This window comes from Marmota monax, unplaced genomic scaffold (assembly GCF_021218885.2).
Source record: "Marmota monax isolate L192 unplaced genomic scaffold, Marmota_monax_Labrador192_F-V1.1 WCK01_AAM20220418_F8-fsc00064, whole genome shotgun sequence".
Taxonomy (NCBI): Eukaryota; Metazoa; Chordata; class Mammalia; order Rodentia; family Sciuridae; genus Marmota; species Marmota monax.
Window position 1 is genome coordinate 9,470,732 of NW_026694542.1, and position 21,934 is coordinate 9,492,665.

A 21,934-nucleotide genomic window follows, 5' to 3' on the forward strand; every position below is an offset into this window, starting at 1 on the left:
CTGGAGAGGAAAGAAGAGCTAGAAGCTAAAGAGGGCCGCTTGATAGGAACTCTGGTCTTTGGGGGACACAAGACAATCCATGTGACCTTGCCAGTAAGAAAGCCAGAGGAATATATTTTTACCATCCTTTCCTGATGTCTTTTGATCTTTGGGTTTACTAGTTGGTTATATACAACCTGAAGTCAGAAGGCAAGGGGTCCTGTTGATACAGTCCATGAAAATTTATGCCTCCTAGGGCCCAGGCAGCATGAAAAGTGGTTTTGCTTTGGGGATTGAAAATACTCAGCACCAACTCTTCCCCAACATAACTCATATTGTTATACACAAATTGCATGTATGCTGCAACTAAAATAACTTCTTTTCAGAATTTCTGATTTCAAAATTCTATAACTTCTTCAATTAAAGCTGCATCCCCCCCCCCTTACATTACCTTTTTGTTTTTAGATATACATGACAGTAGAGTGTATTTTAGAGTACAACCCATTCCAATTAGGATCCCATTCTTGCAGTTGTATAATGTGGAGTCAGACTGGTCATGTATTCACATATGAACAAAGGAAAGTTATGTCCAATTCATTGTACTGTGTCTTGAAGCTGCATTTTTCCTCAGTATTTTTGGTGCCCAGTATTTTTGTACCTTAAGCACATGCATAGACACAGGCAGCCCTGGGCCTGGTGCCAGAGAAGAGTTAAGTCTCAGGTTAACTCCTGAATATTGACTGTAAGGATCTCTGAGAGATTTTTTGAGAATCTAGAACTAATTTAGAATCAATATTAGGATTTTTCTGTTTAGGTTCTATTCATTAGGAATTCAGGAACTAGATGTTTTTTTTTTTTTTTTTGGCAGTACTGAAGACTGAACCCAGGAGTGGGGTGCTCTACCACAAAGCTACATACCCAACCTTTTTTATTTTGAGACAGGATCTCTTACTAATTTGCCCAGGCTAACTTTGAATTTGTGATCCTTATGCCCAAATTGCTGGGATTACAGGCATGCGCCATTGCACCCAGCAGGAACTAGATTTTCTTAAACTCAAAAAATCCTATGATACTAAAACTTCCTACAATCCTACTGAAACAGTAAAATTTTCACTTTCTAATCAAAGAGAATAAAAGAAACCAGGACATCAATTTCACATTGACATTTTTATTAACGCCAACCGTTTTTTAATTATTATTTTTTAAAACAATAGCACAAAAATGTTTCAAGGAAGCAATCTCACAATCTGATGACCTTCTGAAATACAGTTAAGCCACACCAAATATGAATTTCTGTTAACACAAAAAAAATTTTTTTTAAGAAAAATAAAAAGAAAAGGAAAAAAGAAAAAAGTAGGTAAAGAGGAAGGGAAAGGAATGAAATTTAGAGTTAAAACTTATTGGATTAGGTAGGTGAGGCTTGTTAGTAGGATATACTGTTGAAGCAGAGTGGCACACATAGGCTTATAGTCATTGCTTTTGAAACCAGTTACCACTATTATATAGGCCCCGTAGCAGTTACCACTGGCTTTTTGCACGCAAAAAATGAACCAGGAGAAGCCAGAGTTGACTTGATACTGTTATGAAGAGGTTCAATAGTTGGCGTGTTAGACAACTAAGACCATTTTTAGCAGAATAACTCCTTCAGGAAGGACTGGCTAAAAATCATTTTATTACTATTGTCTCACCTATATGCATTTGGGGGTTCTTAAAAGTCATCTTAAAAAAGGAAGAAAAATAATGTATATCAGTTTCTCTTATTTAATGTGGCTATGAAAGATGTTTTCTTAATATTTCTTTCTCTCTAAGAAGGACATCGGGGTCAGTTGGGGGCTGGAGTAGAACTACGGGAGGAAAAACCCAGAGAGGGTAGAGGATTTTTTGTTTTTACCTTTTTTTTTTTTTTCTTTCTCCTTTTTTGGCCAAGGGGTCACACAGAAGGGAGGCAAGGAGGAAAACTACAATCCTTGGTTCAGATTGAGTTATGCAGGAAAAGTTATCTTCCTGGTCAGTCCCCATGACAAAGAAAAAAAAAAATTTTTTTTTTTTTAAATATGCACAGACTTGGACTATGTTATACCAACCATTAGCCTTTCATGTTTAGCCATTCCCAGCAATGGACAACACTATCCTGGGCTTGTAGGCTGCTTGCAGAACCCACTGCACAAAAATTCTCTTCCCTAGAAGCCTCTAGTTTCCTTTTGGTAAGTTATAAAAACAGAACATCTGTCATTAACAAGAGTGTTAAATACTTTTAACCACTGACAAGGCTTCAGGAAGTTTCACAGTTTCATTATGCTCTACTTTATTACTATCATATTTACATTTTTATTTTTATTTTTTTGCTGAATTGCTGATTTTCCTTTTTCAATAGAATTTAATTCTGGAGTGTGAGCAGGAACCAGTTAACTACATTCATTGTCCAACCCCCACTGGTTTGAAAGAAGACTCCGAATTCTTGGCATATGAATCAGCTGTTCGGTAGCTCCACCTTATCCTGGCAGCGAAGCAGCAGAAGAGCCGCAGCAGTGGCTGCTCAGGGTTCACACTGCAGGTGGGGAGGCTTTTCTCTGAAGGAGGTACTGGTGGATGCTCTCGGCATCTCGCTTTAGCCAAGCAGCGTTCAGCAGGATATTTTCACAACACTGCTGGATGGTACGCTCAGCTGAAGGAGCTGGGTGACTCTCGAAGAAAGCCTGGTGTAAGAAAATCCATAGTGTAGAATCATTGCTAGCAAAAGCAAGTTAATATCAAAGCTATGAAAAAGTACCCACTGGCCTACATATAGGATTCATTAGCCACAGTCATTAGAATTAACTGCTGCTACCCTCAGGCTAAAACAAATAAATACTTGGGTCTGAATATAAGAATTCTCCCCCAAATATCAAAAGTACAAAACCTAATCAAGAGAGACAGAACCCACTGCCTTTCTCTTAGGGTAATTGCTTAGTGGTTAATCTAGGCTTTGGATTTAGATGTAGCACTCAAATCTAGGCTTGGTCAAAATACCAGCCTGTCACTTTAAGTAAATTAACTACTCTAAGTCTCACTTTTCTCATTTGTGAAAAAATATGCACTCCAAAACTTAAGAGACAACTGAAACATTTGGCAAAATACCTGGCACACAGGACTCATGAACTCAACATGTTCTGATACATTCTGACTGTCGCAAATAAAGATCAATTTGTAAGGAATGATAAAACTAAGAATTTTAAATTGCTGTTTTATACTATAATACTTCATAGTCTCATATTTTTCATAGAATAAACAATTTTTTCTGCTGGTACTGGGACTGATCACGGGGTGGTCTACTACAGCCCTTTTTATTTCGAGACAGAGTTTTGCTAAATCGCCAAGGCTGGCTTTGAATTTGCAATCCTCTTGCCTCAGTCTCCTTAGTAGTAGAGATTCCAGGTGTGCGCCATCATACCCAGCTAAATAAAACTATTTCTGTTTATTGTAATTTATCAAAATGCTTAAATAGGCTGGCGCTTGTCTGTAATCCCAGCAGTGAGAGGCTGAGTCAGGAGGATTGTGACAAAGCCAGCCTCAGCAAAAGCAAGGTGCAACTAGTGAGACCCTGTTTCTAAATAAAATATCAAATAGAGCTGGGGGTGTGGCTCAGTGGTTGAGTGACCCTGAGTTCAATCTCTGGTAACCCCTCCTCCCCCAAAAAATCTTAAAAGTCAAACCATTTTTTTAATGAAGTACACTTAATTTCAATGAAAATAAAGCAGCTCTTAAATACCAACCTGCAAAATGATAGGGGTCTTTCCTTTAAGCTAGTCATCATAGGTGTAGAAGAGAAAAATGACTATTTCATAAGATTAACTCTAATCTTTTAGAAATCAATTTACAAGGATGACAATGGCTCTTGCTTCAAGGCTTCTAATCATGGCTGGTTTCTCAGTGACTAAGTTAAAGTTTGAACTCTTCCAGTTCCATCTCCAACAAATAGCACCAACATTTATATATCAGAAACCTGGGAATTATCTTTGACTTTCCTCCCAGACATGTTCACAATACAGAGAAACCACTTGGTAAATATTGTTAAAACTAAAGATTAACAAAATCAACCCCTGAATCTCTTTTCAATTCCTCCATTCTTACTGCTGTGCCATTCTTATTTTTTAATTTTATCTTTTAGTTGTAGATGGACACAATGCCTTTATTTTACTTATTTTCATTTTTATATGGTGCTGAGGATCAAACCCAGTGTCTCATAAGTGCTAGGCAAGCGCTCTACCACTGAGCTACAACCTCAGACCGTGCTGTGCCACTCTTGCTTGGAGAATTAGCACCCCAATTTCCTCCTCATTCTAAATCATTTTCCACACTACACAGACTGAAATTTTTAACAACACAAATCATATCATGTTTATAAACCATTTGAGGGTTTTCCAGTCTAGAAAATTCTTTATATGATCCACAAGGCCACATGTATGAGCTAGCTTCTACCTACCTTATCAGCCTCCCACTACTCTGCCACAAAACCCATTACTTAATTCTCCTGCATAGAACCTATTAACATTACAATAATTGTTTATATAATACAATATATAATGTACACTAGATGACAGTAGAAGCCAAATCTTTCACTATTTTCTCAAGATTTAAATTCTTAAAACCTATTCCTAACAATGGTTCACACACACTCAGGGGCTGGGGTTGTGGCTCAGCAGTAGAGTGCTTGCCTGGCACGTGTGAGGCACTAGGTTTGATCCACAGCACCACATAAAAATAAACAAATAAAACAAAGGTACTATGTCCATCTACAACTTAAGATATTTAAAAAATTTAAAAAAACTGTTATAACTCAGAATTTCCAAATTCACACCTGACAATCACTATACTTATATATAAAAATATTTAGCAGTTAAATGCAATGGGAAGCTTAAAGTTAAGATTTTTCTAATCAAAGTAAATTTGTCTCCCAAATGCTGAATTTTTTCAGATCCAAGGGCCATACTAAGCTGATTATCAATTTTTATTAAGGGCTAAAAGGAGAGACCACACAAAACCATCTAGTCTCACTATGCACACAATAGACCTATAGAAGTCATGTTATTATCGCTTCTCGGCCTTTTGGCTAATATCAAGTGTAGAAGTCATGTTACCTAATCTAACAATCTCATCATCACCTTATTTTATAGATGAAGATACAGGCTCACAGGGGTTAAAAAACATCCTCAAAGACAAAGCTAAGGGGCTGGGATTGTGGCTCAGCGGTAGAGCGCTCGCCTAGCATGGGTGGGACCTGGGTTCAATCCTCAGCACCATATAAAAATAAAGACATTGTGTTGTGTCCATCTACACCTAAAAAATAAATATTTTAAAAAAAGAAACAAAGCTAATATGGGACAGAGCACAAATTGACACAGGTCAAGTGACTTGATTTCATACTCTTTCAACCACAATTCAACATCTTCAAAGATTATCCCAACTATAAATTTTTTAGACATTAGAAGATACAATCTAACCAGTCTTTCTCTAAGAAAAAAAAAGTGTGGGGGGGAATACTTTATCCCAATACCTCTACAATTAAAACAAAGTTTAGTGTTTTTATGTTTTAGATTGAAAATAAACAGTACTTTCTCCTTACCTTAACCTCTCCAGCCATTTTATCAATTGCAAATCCCTCTACTGATAGCTGAAAAACAAGGTTTTTAAATAGTAAGTGAAATCAAAAAAGGCTAGGAACAAACTTTCATTTACCCTAAAAAATGAATTATTTTGTTATCTTCAAAACTTTAGTTTGTTATAGAAGGTAAAGGAGAGGGATGCAGAAGCCCTTAAACAAATCCAATAATTATTTGAGGAATCTCTTAAAAAGAAAGAACCTTTGGGTCTATTGAATCATGGATATTGCTCAATAACATCCATGATTATCAACCTACTCAAATAAAAAAATTCACACACCTTTATTAGTCTGGATATTAAGAACCCTCCCTGGTATCGATTATAAAGTTCTTCCCAGTTGTCCTTTATGAACTTCCATGCAGCTTTCCTCCCATGCTTGCTGCCTCCAGCTACTCCACCAATTACTGATACAGTGTCCTGTGGACGTACCTCTTCCTAAGAAGAGAAAGAGATTAAAAGTCTAGCATTTCCACATCTTCTGGTTCCAGAAAGTGCAACATACTGTTGAAATACCTAAGTAACCACATCAAAGACATGTATTCTTTGTTTTTAGGAATAAATGGCACCAGAAGCTTGTAGAGAAAGCATTTGTTTCCTCTCCCAAATACTCTGATTTTGAGTCTCATTATTAGTGGGAGATGAGAAGTCAGTTAAAAAAGTTTATACCAGTTTTCCAAGAAGAGGACGCCTTAATCTAAGTTAAGGGCAGATCAAGAGGATACTGAATCAAAGACACTTGCCACAGATGAGTGAGTAACAACTCCCTCTGAAAGCAGTTTTCCTTGTAACTTACTGAAAGTGCAAATGTAAGGACTTTTTGAATCAGTTCAGGCAAAAGAGTAGCCCCAAGGACCCTTTCAATTCGGTTTTTCTCTTCTTGCATATCTGCTTGTTTGTGAAGCTATAGGGAAAAAATAAAAACAGAGATAGTTAGCTCTTCCCAGGAAATTCTCCATATGCTTATATAAGCTTCTCCTTCAATAAGGTAAAACACTGGGTAGGACTGTCAAGGTATTACATTAAAAAGAATACTTGTCGTGGGCTGGGTTTGTGGCTCAGTGGTTAAGCGCTTGCCTTGCATGTGTGAGGCACTGGGTTCAATCCTCAGCAATAAATAAATAGATTAATAAAAGATATTGTGTCCATCTACAACTAAAAAAAATATTAAGAAAAAAAAATACTTGTCAAGATGGTTGGGCACTAAATTTGTCCCTTGCCATTACAGTCAGTCAGTCATGAAATGTAAGTGCTCAGTAGATAAATCATAGTAGCCTGTCATCAGTTCTAAGCAGTTTAACATCAACATATAAAGAGTACATCTGTCCCGGCCAAATACTTTATAGCACTGATATCTGGTTAATGGTCTATGTTTTATGAACAAAACTAATCATTGGTAATCTTATACCATTAAAGATCATCGATTTAATTTATAATAGTGAAAACGAAAATAATCTAAATACCCAATAGCTATCCTAATTACTTATTCATTTTTAAAAAGATGCTTTTCTGGGGGGGGTGTACTGGGAACTGAACACTGGGGGTACTTTATCACTGAACTACATCCTCAGTCCTTTTTGGGGGGGTACCAGGGATTAAACTCAGGGGCACTCAACCACTGAGCCACATCCTCAGCCCAATTTCTGTATTTATTAGAGACAGAGTCTCACTGAGTTGCTTAGCACCTCACTAAATTGCTCAGGCTGGCTTTGACCTTGCGATCCTCCTGCCTCTGCCTCCTGAGCAGGCTGGGATTACAGGCATGCGCCACCACGCCCAGCAGATCCTTTTAAAAATTCTTTACATTTTGAGACAGGGTCTAGCTAAGTTGCCCTGGCTGGCCTCGAACTTGTAGTCCTCCTGCTTCAGACTCCTGAGTTACTAGAATTACAGGCATATGCCACTATGCCTGGCTCAAAAGATGCACTATAGAAGGTTACATTTTAGGAATATTTCATGACATAAGCATGTTCTTTTCTTTTTTTAGTTGTAGATGGACACGATACCTTTATTATCTTTATCTTTATGCGGTGCTGAGACTCGAACCCAGGGTCTCACACATGCAAGACGAGCGCTCTACTATTAAGCCACAGCCACAGCCCCCATAAGCATGTTCTTGATATTGAAATGAAAAAAAAAAAAAGCAAACAAAGCAAATAATCCTACATATATAAAAAAATGTAATGTGAAGGGTAAAAACTTGAAAACACACCAAAATGCTAATACTAATTAATGATGGTCTCTGATCAGTGGCATCATGTACCTTCACATTTCTTTCTTTTCTGGAGTGCTGGGGATTAAACTCAAGGCCTTGCACATACCAGGCAAGCACTCTACCACTGAGCTATACCACTAGCCCTCTTCACATTTCTTTTTTTTTTTTTTGGTACGGGGATTGAACCCAGGGATATTTAACCACTGAGTCACATCCCCAGTCCTTTGTTTGTATTTTGTTTTGAGACAGGGTCTCACAAAGTTGCTTAGAGCCTCGCTAAATTGCTGGAGCTGGCTTTGAACTCTAATTCTTCTACCTAGCCTCCCAAGCCACTAGGATTATAAATTGCCACTACGCCTGGCCCTATTCACATTTCTTAACTGTAAAAGTAGCATACACTGAATGTGGAATATTAATAAGACAGAGATGCATAAAGAAAAAGTAAAATTACTACTATATGCACACTGCCAAACCTGGAATGAGATTATATTATACATGCTATTTTGTGATCCACTTTAAAAAAATAATTACAGGTAAGTTTTATTTTCTTCTTTATTCTTTCCTACTCTCTAAATCTTCTGTAGTGAATACAGAAAATCTTTTTTTCATAATTAGAAACAAAACATCATATTTTTAAAAATTAGAACTGCAGAGGCTGGGGATGTAGCTCAGGGCAGAGCATTTGCCTAGGTTAAAGTAAGTCCTAAGCCTCTCTGGGTTTCAGTTCACTCACTAGTAAAGTGAGGGGGACAAACTGATGATTTGTAAGGCCCTTTCAGCTGCAATATTCAAGGACAGAACTCAAGCTTTCAGGAAGCATCTCTTCCCGGAAGATAACCCTGATATATATTAGTCCACCAGGTGGCACTCTAGTACCACATTTAAAATATACTATTAAGAGGCATTCAAGCATTTGTTTTAACGCTATTCCTAAATTACCAACAGAAAATAATCACTTGTCATCAAACTGTTTGTTTGTATGTTTGTTTTTGCAGTGTTGGGGGTTGAACTACAGGTGTCACACTTGCTAGGCAATACTCTATCACTGAGTTAAATCTCCAGCCCCACTGAATGGTTTCTTCAAGAATTCTGATTTGAGGCTGGGGTTGTGGCTCAGAGGTAGATCTTTTGCCTAGCATGCATGAAGCACCGGGTTCAATCCTCAGCACCACATTAATAAAATGAAATAAATTCGGATTCTGCCTTCATTAGAACTCTTCCTATATTGATACTGTACACTCCCTTATGCTAATAAATGCAACCTCTCGTAAATACATATACTTGTATAACTTCTTAAAAATATAGCATAACATGAAGATGGTAATTTATGGCTTCTGCCATAAAACTTTCAGAACTGCTGTTGTTTTTTTTCCCCATACACTTATGGAATAGACTAAAAAACCCCACAAAATATCCCATTTCATATGTATTTCATTCACATGATTTATAATCCACAGGTTCATAGAATATTCAGACTGAGAAGGGACCTTGATGTCTAATTGAAAAGTAAATCCAAAATATAACTTTTATATTATTAAAAAGGAAACCCATGTATAAACAACATGGGTAAAGTGGATGAACCTTTCAGTGCCTCATATATGCCAGACTGAAAGCACTCTACCACTGAGCAACAACCCCATTTTTTGAGCCAGGGCCTTGCATTTGAAGTTCCCCAGGATGGCCATGAACCTTCAATCTTCCTACCTTTGTCTTCCAAGTAGCTGGGACTACAGCCCTGCAATACCACATCCAGTTCCCATAGCTTCTTCTTCTTCTTTTTTTTTTTTTTTAGTTGTCGATGGGGCCTTTATTTATTTATTCATATGCAGTGCTGAGAATTGAACCCAGTGCCTCACACATGTTAGTGCTCTACCACTGAGCCACAATCCCAGCCCCCCCACACCAGTTTCTTAATATTTGCATGTCTGCAATAAACATATATTTTTGCCAGGACATTTTGTTCTTTTAACCATTTAAAGCTGTTCTCTGTGTCCATCCAAGTTCAGGAGCCTTTTCCAAATCACTCACCTTTAGCATAATATCTAAGGTAGTACCATCACCATGCTTCAAAACGGTCAGATAGACCTACAAGACAATAAAGGAAGTTATCTGAGTACATCTACCCTGTTTCAAGGTATTTTAACGTTACAAAAATACAGAAAGCAAGTAAAAACGTTGCAAGAAGTGTGGAGGTACATACAAATCAGGGTAAGGATATAAAAACCCCATGAACAACCACAGAGACAAATGGCATGTCGTGATAGCACAGCACACCAACTCTCCCTGGGGAATGTGCACAGGGGAATCACCTTTCAGAAGCACCATGTGGCAGAGAAACTTAAATGAGAAGCTGGCTACAAACCACCCAAATGGGATATGTTAATATGAGAGTTAGACATGGCTCGTGGGTCAGTCCTTAGGTCAGTTTTGGTTAGTATTAAAGAAGTTTCATGTTTCATAGAGTAATGTAGGTAACTAGAAATCAAAGAAATTTATTGTGGAAACTTACAGGACTCCTCAGGTCAGCAGAGAGAATCTGTTTTCCTTCCACATGGTCCTTAAACCGACGACGGGCTTCATCTAACGTTGCCTTGTGTCCTGCTTTTCCTAGTTTGCCCAGAACCAAGCCCCTCAGGAGTGCATCTAGATGACCTGATTGAAAAGTAAAAAAGACATAGGACTATTTAAAAGGACTGTTTTTATTAATTTAGCACCTGAATACTTTATAATTACTCTAAGTCTGTGGTCTTAAACAAACACAATTCCCCTAATACGAGAGAGAACACTTGATTTAAATTTAATAAATCGTAAGAGGGAAAATGCTAAACAGACTAGACAAGCAAACTTGCTGACCATCTCTATTCACAAATGCCAATTATCTGGATTTACTAAATGTTACTCAGTCTAGTTAATTATACTGCTAAGGACTGTGTGTGCAAAGAATAGGCTTATTACATCACAAAGCTCTGACACAAGATTCAGAAAAAGATAGTATGTGGAACTAGTATACCCTGTGTATGACAAACTGAAATCATATTTTAAAAAATATTTTTGTTATTGATGAACCTTTATTCATTTATTTATTTTTATGTGGTCCTGAGAATCGAACCTAGTGCGTCACACATGCTAGGCAAGCGCTCTACCACTGAGCCACAACCCCAGCCCTGAAATTATATTTTTAAATGAAGGCTGGTTGATGAATTCTTCCAAAGATACACAAACAGTCATTATTAAAAAGAGTATCACCATTGGTCATTAGGGAAATGCAAATACAAACCACAATGAGATACTACTTCATACTATGATGGCTACAATCGAAAAGACAGAATATAAACAAAAGTGTTGACAAGGATGTGGAGAAATTAGAGCCCTAAAACACTGCTGGTGGAAATGTACAATGGTGTGGCCATTTAGAAAGACAGTTTGGCAGTTCCTCTGTAGGTTCAACATAGAGTTATCATGTGACCTTGCAATTCTACTCTTAGGTATTTACCCAAGAGAAATGAAAGTATATGTCTATATAAAAACTTGTATGTAAATATTCACAGCAGAATTCATAATAGCAAAAAAGTGAAACCAATCCAAATGTTTACCAACTGATAAAATGTGCTACATCCCCACAATGAGATATTATTCTACCATAAAAAGGAATAAAGGGCTGGGGATATAGCTCAGTTAGTAGAGTAATTGCTGGGGTTCAATCCCCAGAACCACCAAAAAAAAAAAAAATTAGGGCTGGGTATGTGGCTTAGAGGTCGGGTGCCCCTGAGTTTAATTCCCAGTAAACACCCCACCCCACCCCAGCGCAAAAAAAAAAAAAAAAAGAATGAGATACTGACATTAAGCTACCACCTGGGCAAATGCTAAATGAAAGAAGCCAGGTACACAAGGCCATATACTATATGATTCTACTTATATGAAATGTTAAAAATAGGCAACTTTATAAGAGAGAAGGATTAGTGGTTCTCAGGGAATAGGGATTAACTGCCACTGGGCATGGGGCTTCACTTAGGGTGAAGAAATTGTTCTGAAATTAGATAATGGTGATGGTTGTATAAGCTTATTATGAGCATACTAAAAAGCACTGAACTGTTTTGTTTTTTTTTCTTTTGAGATACTGAGGATTAAACCTAAGGCTTTGCACTTACTAGGCAAATACTCTACAACTGAGCTACATCCCCAGTCCTTTTTATTTTGAGGTAGGGTGTTGCTAAGTGGTCTGGAAACATGTATATGTCACCATGACCAACGCAGAAAAGTCAAAATTAGCACACAAATCTGATAGATGTACAATGGAAAATGCAGTATATTCTTACTACCCAGCAGTAAAAGGAATGAACAACCTGCATGTGTCTCAAAAACATGCCGAATAAGAAAAGCAAAATATAACACAATTTCACACAGGATATATTGGTGTACTTCCGTAATCTCAGCCATTTGGGAGGCTGAGGAAGGAAGATGGAAAGCTCCAGGCCAATTCTGACAATTTAGCAAGACCCTATCTATAAATAAATAAATAGGCTGGGGATGTAGCTCAGTGGTAGAGCACTGTTGGGTTCCATCCCCTGTACTTGGGGGGGGGGAAGAAATATGTATATGTGTATGAGATTCTATTTGTATGATAGACAACATTAATCTACGGTGAAAGTAGTAAAATAGTGTTTGCCTGGATAGGGTGATCAAGTAGCAGGGACTGGTTTAGAAGGGGCCTGAGGCTACTTTTAAATAATAGAAATGTATGCACTGTCAAAAGTCATCAAACTGGGGGACTAGGGATATAGTTCAGTGGTAGAACACTTGCCTAGCATATGCTGAAGCCCTGTACTGACAAAGAAATGGGGGCAGAAGGTATCATCAAGCTAGACAGAACACTGACATTACACATTTTTGCTATATTTAAATCATAATTCAATAAAAAGTAAGTTTAAGAAAACTTACCAAGAGATCCAAAACAAAACAAAAAACAATTTATAACTCTGGCTCTGGTACTGACTTGCTATGTGGTGGAAGGTGATGTTTTATTATTTTGCTTTTTGATTCTTTCATCTGATAGAAAACTAAAGCCATTCCCCCTATATCATTTTTAAAATTTTTTGGTTTTAGTTATATATGGCAGTAGAATTAATTTTGACAATTTTTTTTTTTAAAAGAGAGAGAGAGAGAGAATTTTTTAATATTTATTTTTTAGTTTTCGGTGGACACAACATCTTTATTTTTTATTTTAATGTGGTGCTGAGGATAGAACTCAGCGCCCCGTGCATGCCAGGAGAGCGCGCTACTGCTTGAGCCACATCCCTAGCCCAATTTTGACATATTTATACATGACATATACCTTATTCTAATCAGGATCCCAGTCTGGTGGAGTATATACAATGTTGAGATTCACTGTGGTGTATTCATGTGTATACATAGGAAAGTTATGTCAGATTCATTCTATTGCCTTTCCTATTCCTATCTCCCCTCCCTTCCCTTCTTTCCCCTTTGTATAATCCATTGAACTTCTATTCTTCCCCTTACCAATAGCATCCATAACATTCATCCTTTGATCTTCTGGGATTGGCTTATTTCACTTAACTTATAGTCTCCAGATCCATCATACTGATGAATGTCATAAAAACATTCTTCTTTATGGCTGAGTAATATTCCATTGTATATATAAACCACATTATCTTTATCCATTCATCTGTTGATGGGCATCTAGATTGGTTCCATAGCTTAGCTATTTATGAAGTGTGCTGCTATAAACATTGATGTGGCTTCCCTGTATCTATCATTCATTCATTTATATATATATATATAAAATTTAGTTGTAGTTGGACACAATAACTCTATTTCACTTATTTATTTTTAAGTGGTGCTGAGGATTGAACCCAGGCCCCACACATGTGAGGCAGGCACTCTACCACTGAGCCACAAACCCAGCCCCTCCTATATCATTTTTACATATTTTTTCATTGTAGATGGTCACAATACCTTTACTTATTTATTTACTTTTAGGCAGTGCTAAGGATCACACTCAGTGCCTCACACATGCTAGGCAAATGCTTTACCACAGAGCCACAATTCCAGCCCCTCTGTATCATTTTTTTTAATATTTATTTTTTAGTTGTAGTTGGACACAATACCTTTATTTTATTTATTTTTACATTGTGCTGAGGATGGAACTCAGGTCCTATGGAACTCAGGGCCTCACACATGCTAGGCAAGTGCTCTACCACTGAGCCATAACCCCAGCCCTGCCTTCTGTATAATTTTTCAGCTCAAAAGGTTTCACACATTATCATTATAAAAGAAAAGTACAATGCCTACTAATTTACTTACATCTTGTTATTATTAATCTGTGCTCCTGTCTAAAGCCAACTTCTCTACTGTGCACTGGGTTCCAATTCCTCTCCATTATTCAGCTGCCACTCTCTTCCAACGTGAATTTTTAATACTACACATTACTTTCATTGGTAAAAAGACATATAAAATATCCCAACTTAAAAAAAGAGAAGTCCGGGGCTAGGGTTGTGGCTCAGTAGTAGAGCGCGCACCTAGCACGTGCAAGGCCCTGGGTTTGATCCTCAGCACCACATAATAGAATAAAGCTATTGTGTCTAACTACAACTAAAAAAAGTCCTTCCCTGAGCCCACATTTCTCAAGACTACACTCTTTTCTCTGATTCTCTTTTTAGCAAAATTCTTTTAAAAAGTTGTCTAGATGTGTGGCTCCATTTCATCTCCTCCCATTGCAGAGAAAGCACTATTGTTTCCTATCATCCCATAAAGTCTGTTAAATGCAATCACTAATTCTCCATCCTTTTCTTGACTTAGAGAGCTTTTGTACAGCTGATTACTTTCCTTCTGCTTTAATATGCTGTTTATGTCTTGGGATACTCCTTTCCCTCCTGGCTCTCCTCCTGCCTCACTGGCCAGTCTCCTTTATAGATTCTTCCTTTTTCTACCTAATCTCTCAATCTGGACTTCCTTAGGATCCAGTCCTCAGTTCTCTTTTTTCCATCTAAACTCAGTCCCTGAGTGGTCTCTTATAGTTTCATAGCTGCAAATATTATCTACTTGCTAATGACTCCCAAATGTATTTATCCAACCTGGATTTTGAGGAATTCTATGTTCAGATGTCTAACATGACGTCAAATTTAATATGCCTCAAACCAAACTCCTGATTGATTCCCTTTTGTACCCAAAGGTGCTTCTATGGCAGTTTTAATTTGATGACTCCTCTCTCAACCACACATTCTTTTTAGCAAAATTCTTTTAAAAAGTTGTTTAAATAAGTTTGTTCTACCTTCAAACTTCACACAGAACTTACTAACTACTTATAAGTTGTGGCCAGCACCTCAAATGGATTAATCAGATAGCCTATTTTTCTTTTTTTGTTTTGTTTTTTCCTGCAGTGCTGGAAGTTGAGTTCAGAGCATGCTAGGCGAGTGTTCCACCACCAAGCTAAATCTGCCTTCAGCCTATTCTTCACATACTCAAGTACATCAAATCATGTTCCTCTACCCAAAACTCTAAATTATCACCTCAAGTCACAAAATATGAAAGTCAAAAACTTCTTACCATGGGTCCACAAGTCCTATAAGATCTAGTACGCTTCCCATGTTCCTCCCTCTCTCATTTACTCTGTTCTGACCTTACTAGCCTTCTTGTTATTCCATGTTCCCACCTTAGGCATTTGTCAGTCCCTCTGGACCATTTCCCCACTAGATATCCTTATACTTCTCTCTTTGGTATCTCTACTTAGATTCAAAGATTACCTTATTAGTGATTTCCCCAACTGCTCTCTATAAAATAGTGGTCTTGTACTCCTTATTTGCCTTACCTGGCTTTGTTTTTCTTCATGATACTTGCTATCAACCCAGAACAGTATATATTTAATTCTTTGCTATGTCTCCCACTAAAATATAAACCATACAGGGCAATGTTTTGCTTTCTGCTGTATCAGCAACTTCTAGAATAATACTTGGCATATAAGTTGCATAAATATTTGTTGAACCAACGAAAGACAAAGAGTGCTTAAGTACTGTTACTACTGTTCCTATTTCCAAAGACTCTCAAAATTAAGAGAAAGTACCACCTTTAACTATTAGAAGATGGTAAAAAATAAGTGTATTTAGAGTCTTCAAATCACCATTCTCAACATTTAAATGATAGCAAAAAGAGTAAATATGTGATTACAGAAATAATGATGGAGGAGAACATGTGTAAAAAAGCAATTAACTTCCTTAATTAAGAAAGCTGGCCCCTGTGTCTCTTAGCTGTAACCTCGAGTTACAAGTTGTATATAAGGTGCCTAGTAGTATGGTAATATAAATAAGAAAAATAACTCAAAATTCCCATTAACTTTTCTTGACTATAAATGTGCCTTTGGAACACTTTATTTTCAATACTGTATAAATCACATGTAGCAATAAATATATATGTAAGTACTACTGCACTGATGGTGATGACACATTAACTTTACCAGCAGACTTGGATGACTTGAGTTTTAATTTCTGGCAGTTGAATATAAAGTAACATCTTACAAATATAAAGATGATTTTAATTAAGTTGTTAACTACAGGTGAATAAAAAAATACCAGTTTCTGACTGATTTTTTTTTCCCCATTAAGTACATCCATTACCTTCTCCAGGTTTGGGGTCCCAGCCCAGTCTCTCCCCTATAGGTGAAAAGACATCTTTCACAAACTCCTGGATTTCCTCATAGAAGTCTGTGTGGGACAAGAGAGTTGAGAGAATCCCCAGGTTACAGCTCAGGTCGCTCCATACAGTATAATTGGGCTCATTCACAAAAGCCTCCATGACTTTTAGAACCTCTACAGTGCTAATGATTCCAGCTCGAGCCTGGGATAGGAAAAAACATAAATTAACCTAGTCTTCAAAAAACAAAACAAAAAATAAGCATGTATTTTCAGCATAATCTACTGCTAATAATTTTTTTGGTTTGAGGAAATGAGACTAAATAAGTTCAGAAGAACACCATTGAAATAAATTCCTATTATGAAAATATCCCTTACTTACTTCTTCACTATTTATAAAAGAACTACTTTAAAAAATTACACTAAACTCCCCTACTTGAGGAACAACAACAATAAACCAGTTAACTTCATATTTCTACTTGGTTTCTGGGCCCCTGATTTTGTTTTGAAATTTTTCATATCTTCAAAAAAACTACAAAAATAGTTGGGGCTTTAATTCTTGACAGAGGCTCTTTCAAAGCTGGACCTTAAAAACTGTGTCAACTTAAGCCTCTCCTTTACCCGTTTCCAAAAGAGCACAAACTGGAAGGCACTACAAATTGAGAGTTCTTTCAGCACTAACTAATGGAGTTGGGAAAAAGAACTTCTGTTACAGCAGCCAACTGCACAAATGACCCACTCTCCTGGGACAGGTCTCTTTTGGCAAAGAGATCAGAAGATGTAAAGTTTTGAGCATCAATGCTAATCTATGTTTATACAAAGGAGGAATTTAAAACCAGTGATTGCAGAGGGCAGGGAAAATTTCAAGTTCAATTTAAAGGAACACTAGGAGGAACGTAACAATTTTATCATAGTCAAAGACATCCAGAAATTACAAAACCTATGTTGGAGTCACAAAAATAATACTACTAGCTGCTGCTTTAAGTCCTTTCTGGAATAAAACCAAATATAAATATATTTCTAAGTTAATACACACTATAATTTGAATAATAACAAAACTACAAAAGTTCTAGCTTTTCCTGCAAACTACTTTAGAAAAAACAAAATCATTTTAAATTACTGCCAGATGTAGTGGTGCGTGAATGCAGGCATGCACGCCTGTAATCCCAGTGACTGGGAAGGCTGAGGCAGGAAGATCATAAATTCAAAACTAGCCTTATAGCAGTTTAGTGAGACCCTAAGCAATTTAGCAAGACTTCAGTCTCATGCCCTCCACCCTCCAATAAATCACTGAATTATTAAAAAAAAAAAAAGTAGGGAAATTTCTTAAAGGCTTGTATCTATTTCTATTTAAAAGAAAGAACTTTTTGTCTTATAAAGAATGGTTTGACTAAAGATAATTAAAAAAAAAAACTGGCTTAGGAGTAGTGAAATGGTATTTGCTTCTGATAAATTATATAGATCCAATCTTGTCATTTAATTACTAACAGTCATTTGCTCCTTTCCCAAAGGTGTTCACATTCAGAAGAACCATATTCTTCTAATTATGCTTTAGACACTCCAGGAAAAACAAGATCCTTTAATCAACAAAATCTATCATATTACTGAAATGAGAGACACTTACCAAGGAGAAGAGGTCATTCTGTAATCCAAGTCGATCCACAGGAGGCAGAGAAAGGTCCCGAATGCCTGGTAATAAACTTTCCAGCATGGCAGAGCTATACTGGGTTCGATAAAACCCAACAGTTCCCAGATTTAACTGAAAAGATATCCAATAGGCACTATTAAATGCTTCCATTTATTTTATTTTATGTCTTTTTCAAACTTCCATTTATTTAACAAATCAACCTTTTGTATGTGTAAAATGAATTATGCTTTTAGATATATTTGTGTTAAAAATAACAAAGATCACACATGCTAACGAGTAGGGATTAAAACACAGAGCCCACAAAGTTAGCAATCAGTTGTCCAAAATAAATGCAAAGGCAAAAAACCCAGAAACTTGTAACAATAGGGGCCAAAGTGAGGGACAGTAGGAAGAACATGAGAGAAAGAGAGAGAATAATGTTGGCTAAATTTCTATTTCTAATCTCTCTTTTTTTAAAAAATATTTATTTTTTAGTTTTCAGCGGATACTACATCTTTGTTTGTATGTGGTGCTGAGGATCGAACCCGGGCCGCACGCATGCCAGGCGAGCGCGCTACCACTTGAGCCACATCCCCAGCCCTCAATCTCAATGGATCGTTACAGAAAATATTTACTATATATAAAAGCACTTGATAGAAGACTCTCTGAAAAGATTAAGCTTTTATAAACATTGAGTAAAAAGCCTCAACAATTTCATATTTTAAATTTTAACCTCCAGGAAGAACCATATTTTTCTAATTATGTTTCAGACACTCCAGGTAGAATAAGAACCTTTAATCAAAAAAATCTATCATATTATTTAGGTGAGAGATGCAATAAAGGTACTTTCATATTATTTTTGGAGTAAAGTAACCACTGATTTCTCTATAGGCTATTTACAAACAACTGAAACCATTTTTCTTTCCTTTTTTTTTTTTTTTTTGTGACTGGGATTGATTGCATTTGTTAGGCAAGTACCCTACTACTGAGCTACAACCAAAAATATTTTTGAAAATATTTATATACAGTATAGTATAATGGTAAAATAAGAAGACATAAGTATTTTACTTCTTTTAATATTTATATTTTAGTTTTAGGCAGATACAATATCTTTATTTTTATGTGGTGCTGAGGATCGAACCCAGTACCTCACATGTGCTAGGCAAGCACTCTACCACTTGAGCCACAACCCCAGCCCTAAATATTTTATTTCTTATAAATATTTTAAAAAATCAGCCCATAATTCTAATGCAACTTTTATTTTATTGATTTCCCCCCCCCTTTTTTTCCTCTCCCTCTTTCATTTTGTAATGCTGGGGATTGAACCCAGGACCTTGCGTATACCAGATAAGTGCTCTACCACTGAGGTATGCCCCCCAGCCTCTATTTTATTGATTTCCTTTATCTTCTTTTTTTTTTTTTTCTGTGTGGTGGTACTGGGAATTAAACCCAGAGATGCTCTACCACCAAACTACATTCCCATTCCCTGCCCCTTTTTAATTCCTTTATCCTTGCCACTGAGCCACAATCCCAACCCTTTTTTATTTCTTGATTTTTTGGTACCAGGGGATTGAACTCAGGGACACTTGACCACTGAGCCACATCCTCAGCTCTATTTTGAGACATCGTTTAAGTTGCCCAGGTTAGCCTTGAACGTGGAATCCTCCTGTCTCAGTTCAGAGTTGATGAGATTATAGGTGTTTAAAGTTGTAAGTCCACAAATGTTTTGGCTAACATGACTTTATACAGAGTCTATTATTTTTCTTTTCCACTTCAGTCTTATTCTGTTTTATTTGCTTATCTACCACACCCTTATCTAATTAAGAGCACAAATCTGGATTATACTATTTGAAAAATAGCCCTAAATTTCACAAAGTTTTAGAATTGAAAGTCCTAGTCTATGGGGCTGGAATGCAGCTCAGTGGTAGAGCACTTGCCTAGTATGCATTAGTATACATGAAACCTGAGTTCAATCCCCACACTACGCCTTCCTCCCCCAAAAAAGTCTCAGTCTAAACTGGAGCAGTAAAATTTAGAGAGAGTTATAAAATGCATTAAAGAAATCAGTTCAGATAAGGTAAAAATGGTTCTGCCATTTCTGGACTCACCTTAACCCACTGGTCTGATTTGACATTTTTCAAAACCACATTCATCTCTGGCTTATCCATTAGAATTTTAAGTTTGGCCAGATTGGGATCTTCACTAGTAGAGATTGTGATAGGAACCATCCATTGGGGACAGTCTTCTCCTAATCAAGAGAAGAACAAACAGAAAACCTGAAAATTAACTTTATCCTGGAAGAAACAGATGGTAAAATGTATAGAGAGAACTGGTGTTGTTCTAGTCAGGGGCCCAAATTTAGGTGGTAAGCCAATAGCTCATTCTTAGTGCTACAGAAACTCTCCCAGCTAACCCAAATATTAGTGGAAAGGAAGATATAACTAATGAAATAATAACAGCCTAAAAAAAAAAAAAAAGAGAGAGAGATCAATTAACTCATAGAATCACAAATGCAACGATTTAACCTTAATCATTGTTTTCCCTTCACAAAGCAATAGACATAGCAATGATTTCACTGTGAAAATAAATTTTGAGTAGGTGAAAGTGTTCCCATTGCATTGACAAACCAATTTTAAGGTGCAGTCTTTAATGGGTATACACACTGATGAAACACTGATATTTATTGCTATGATACGACACATCCTGGGAGCTGTTGCATTCTATTAATGAGGAGTCATATCTAAAAGTCAAAGCATTTGTAAGGCAGAAATACTATTTTAGATATCAGGCAGCAAAACAGACTTGCATTAAGATGCCTAACAAGAGTCCTTACCAAGTACATTAACAGTTATTTAAATAGTTGCATACCTAACATGTGAGTTATATAGCCTAATTATCAGGCTAAACAACAAATTAAACCCCTCCCCTTCACACACTATTCAGGTTTTAATGTTGTTTACATTTGTCACTGAACATTATAAAAGTCTGTAAAACCTATCAGTATTTCAAAGCAGATTATAGGTATGAGGTAGAAAACAGCAACTATGACACTTAAGGATTTATTTGGATATATTGTTTGACTTGTAAGGCATTTATTTCATTAAAAAAAATCTTTTATAATACTGTGAATTTAACCTAGGAGCACTTTACCACTCAGCTATATCCCCATCCTTTTTAAAAAAATTTTACAATTTTGAGACTGAGTCTCACTAAGTTGCTTAGATCAGTGCTAAGTTGTTGAGGCTGGCCTCAAACTTTCGATCCTTGTATTTCTGCCTCCTGAATTGCTGGGATTACAGGTATGCACCACCACTCCCGACTTGTCAGACCTATTTATTATAAGAGTAATTCTAATGTTTTAAGAAGAGTTAAGGGCAGAGGCCATACTTCTTAATCCTAGGAGGATGCACCAGATCTTGAGGGTAGAACATGACAAGGCATTGGAGATGATAACATATACTTCTCTCTGTTGAGAACTACTATTCAGAGAAACACTTTACTTTTGGTTTTTTTTTCAATCAAACTTTAATTTCCTGGATAAAATTTTATAGGAAGGGAGTCTAATGTGTTTGAAAAAGTGTGAGTTAAAAACATGAACTCATGGGCTGGGGCTGTAGCTCAGTGGTAGAGCGCTTCCAGCCTCAGAACCACATAAAAAATAAATAAATAGATAGATAAGATTATAAATAAATAAAGATATTGTGTCCATTCCTGTGACAAAATAAAAAAAAATATTTAAAAAATAAAAACATAAACTCAGGGTTGGGGAGGTAGTTAATTGGTAGAGTGTTTGCCTAAATGGCAAAGCCCTGGGTTCAATCCACAGTGTGGAGG

At 36.7% G+C, this 21,934-nt stretch overlaps 1 protein-coding gene across 1 annotated transcript in view; it reads right to left on the reverse strand.

Moving 5' to 3' along the window:
- Positions 1–1,127: 1,127 nt before the first annotated feature.
- Positions 1,128–21,934, reverse strand: part of Npepps (aminopeptidase puromycin sensitive) — a 95,818-nt gene continuing 75,011 nt past the window's right edge. Inside the window, exons 15-23 of the mRNA XM_046420428.2 lie at positions 20,209–20,348; positions 18,098–18,232; positions 16,459–16,678; positions 10,341–10,483; positions 9,860–9,916; positions 6,413–6,520; positions 5,899–6,054; positions 5,582–5,629; positions 1,128–2,675 (exon numbers count right to left, since the gene is read on the reverse strand). Coding sequence (XP_046276384.1) covers positions 2,523–2,675; positions 5,582–5,629; positions 5,899–6,054; positions 6,413–6,520; positions 9,860–9,916; positions 10,341–10,483; positions 16,459–16,678; positions 18,098–18,232; positions 20,209–20,348 — 1,160 coding nt within the window. The 3' untranslated portion in view covers positions 1,128–2,522. The remainder of the gene's footprint in view (positions 2,676–5,581; positions 5,630–5,898; positions 6,055–6,412; positions 6,521–9,859; positions 9,917–10,340; positions 10,484–16,458; positions 16,679–18,097; positions 18,233–20,208; positions 20,349–21,934) is intronic.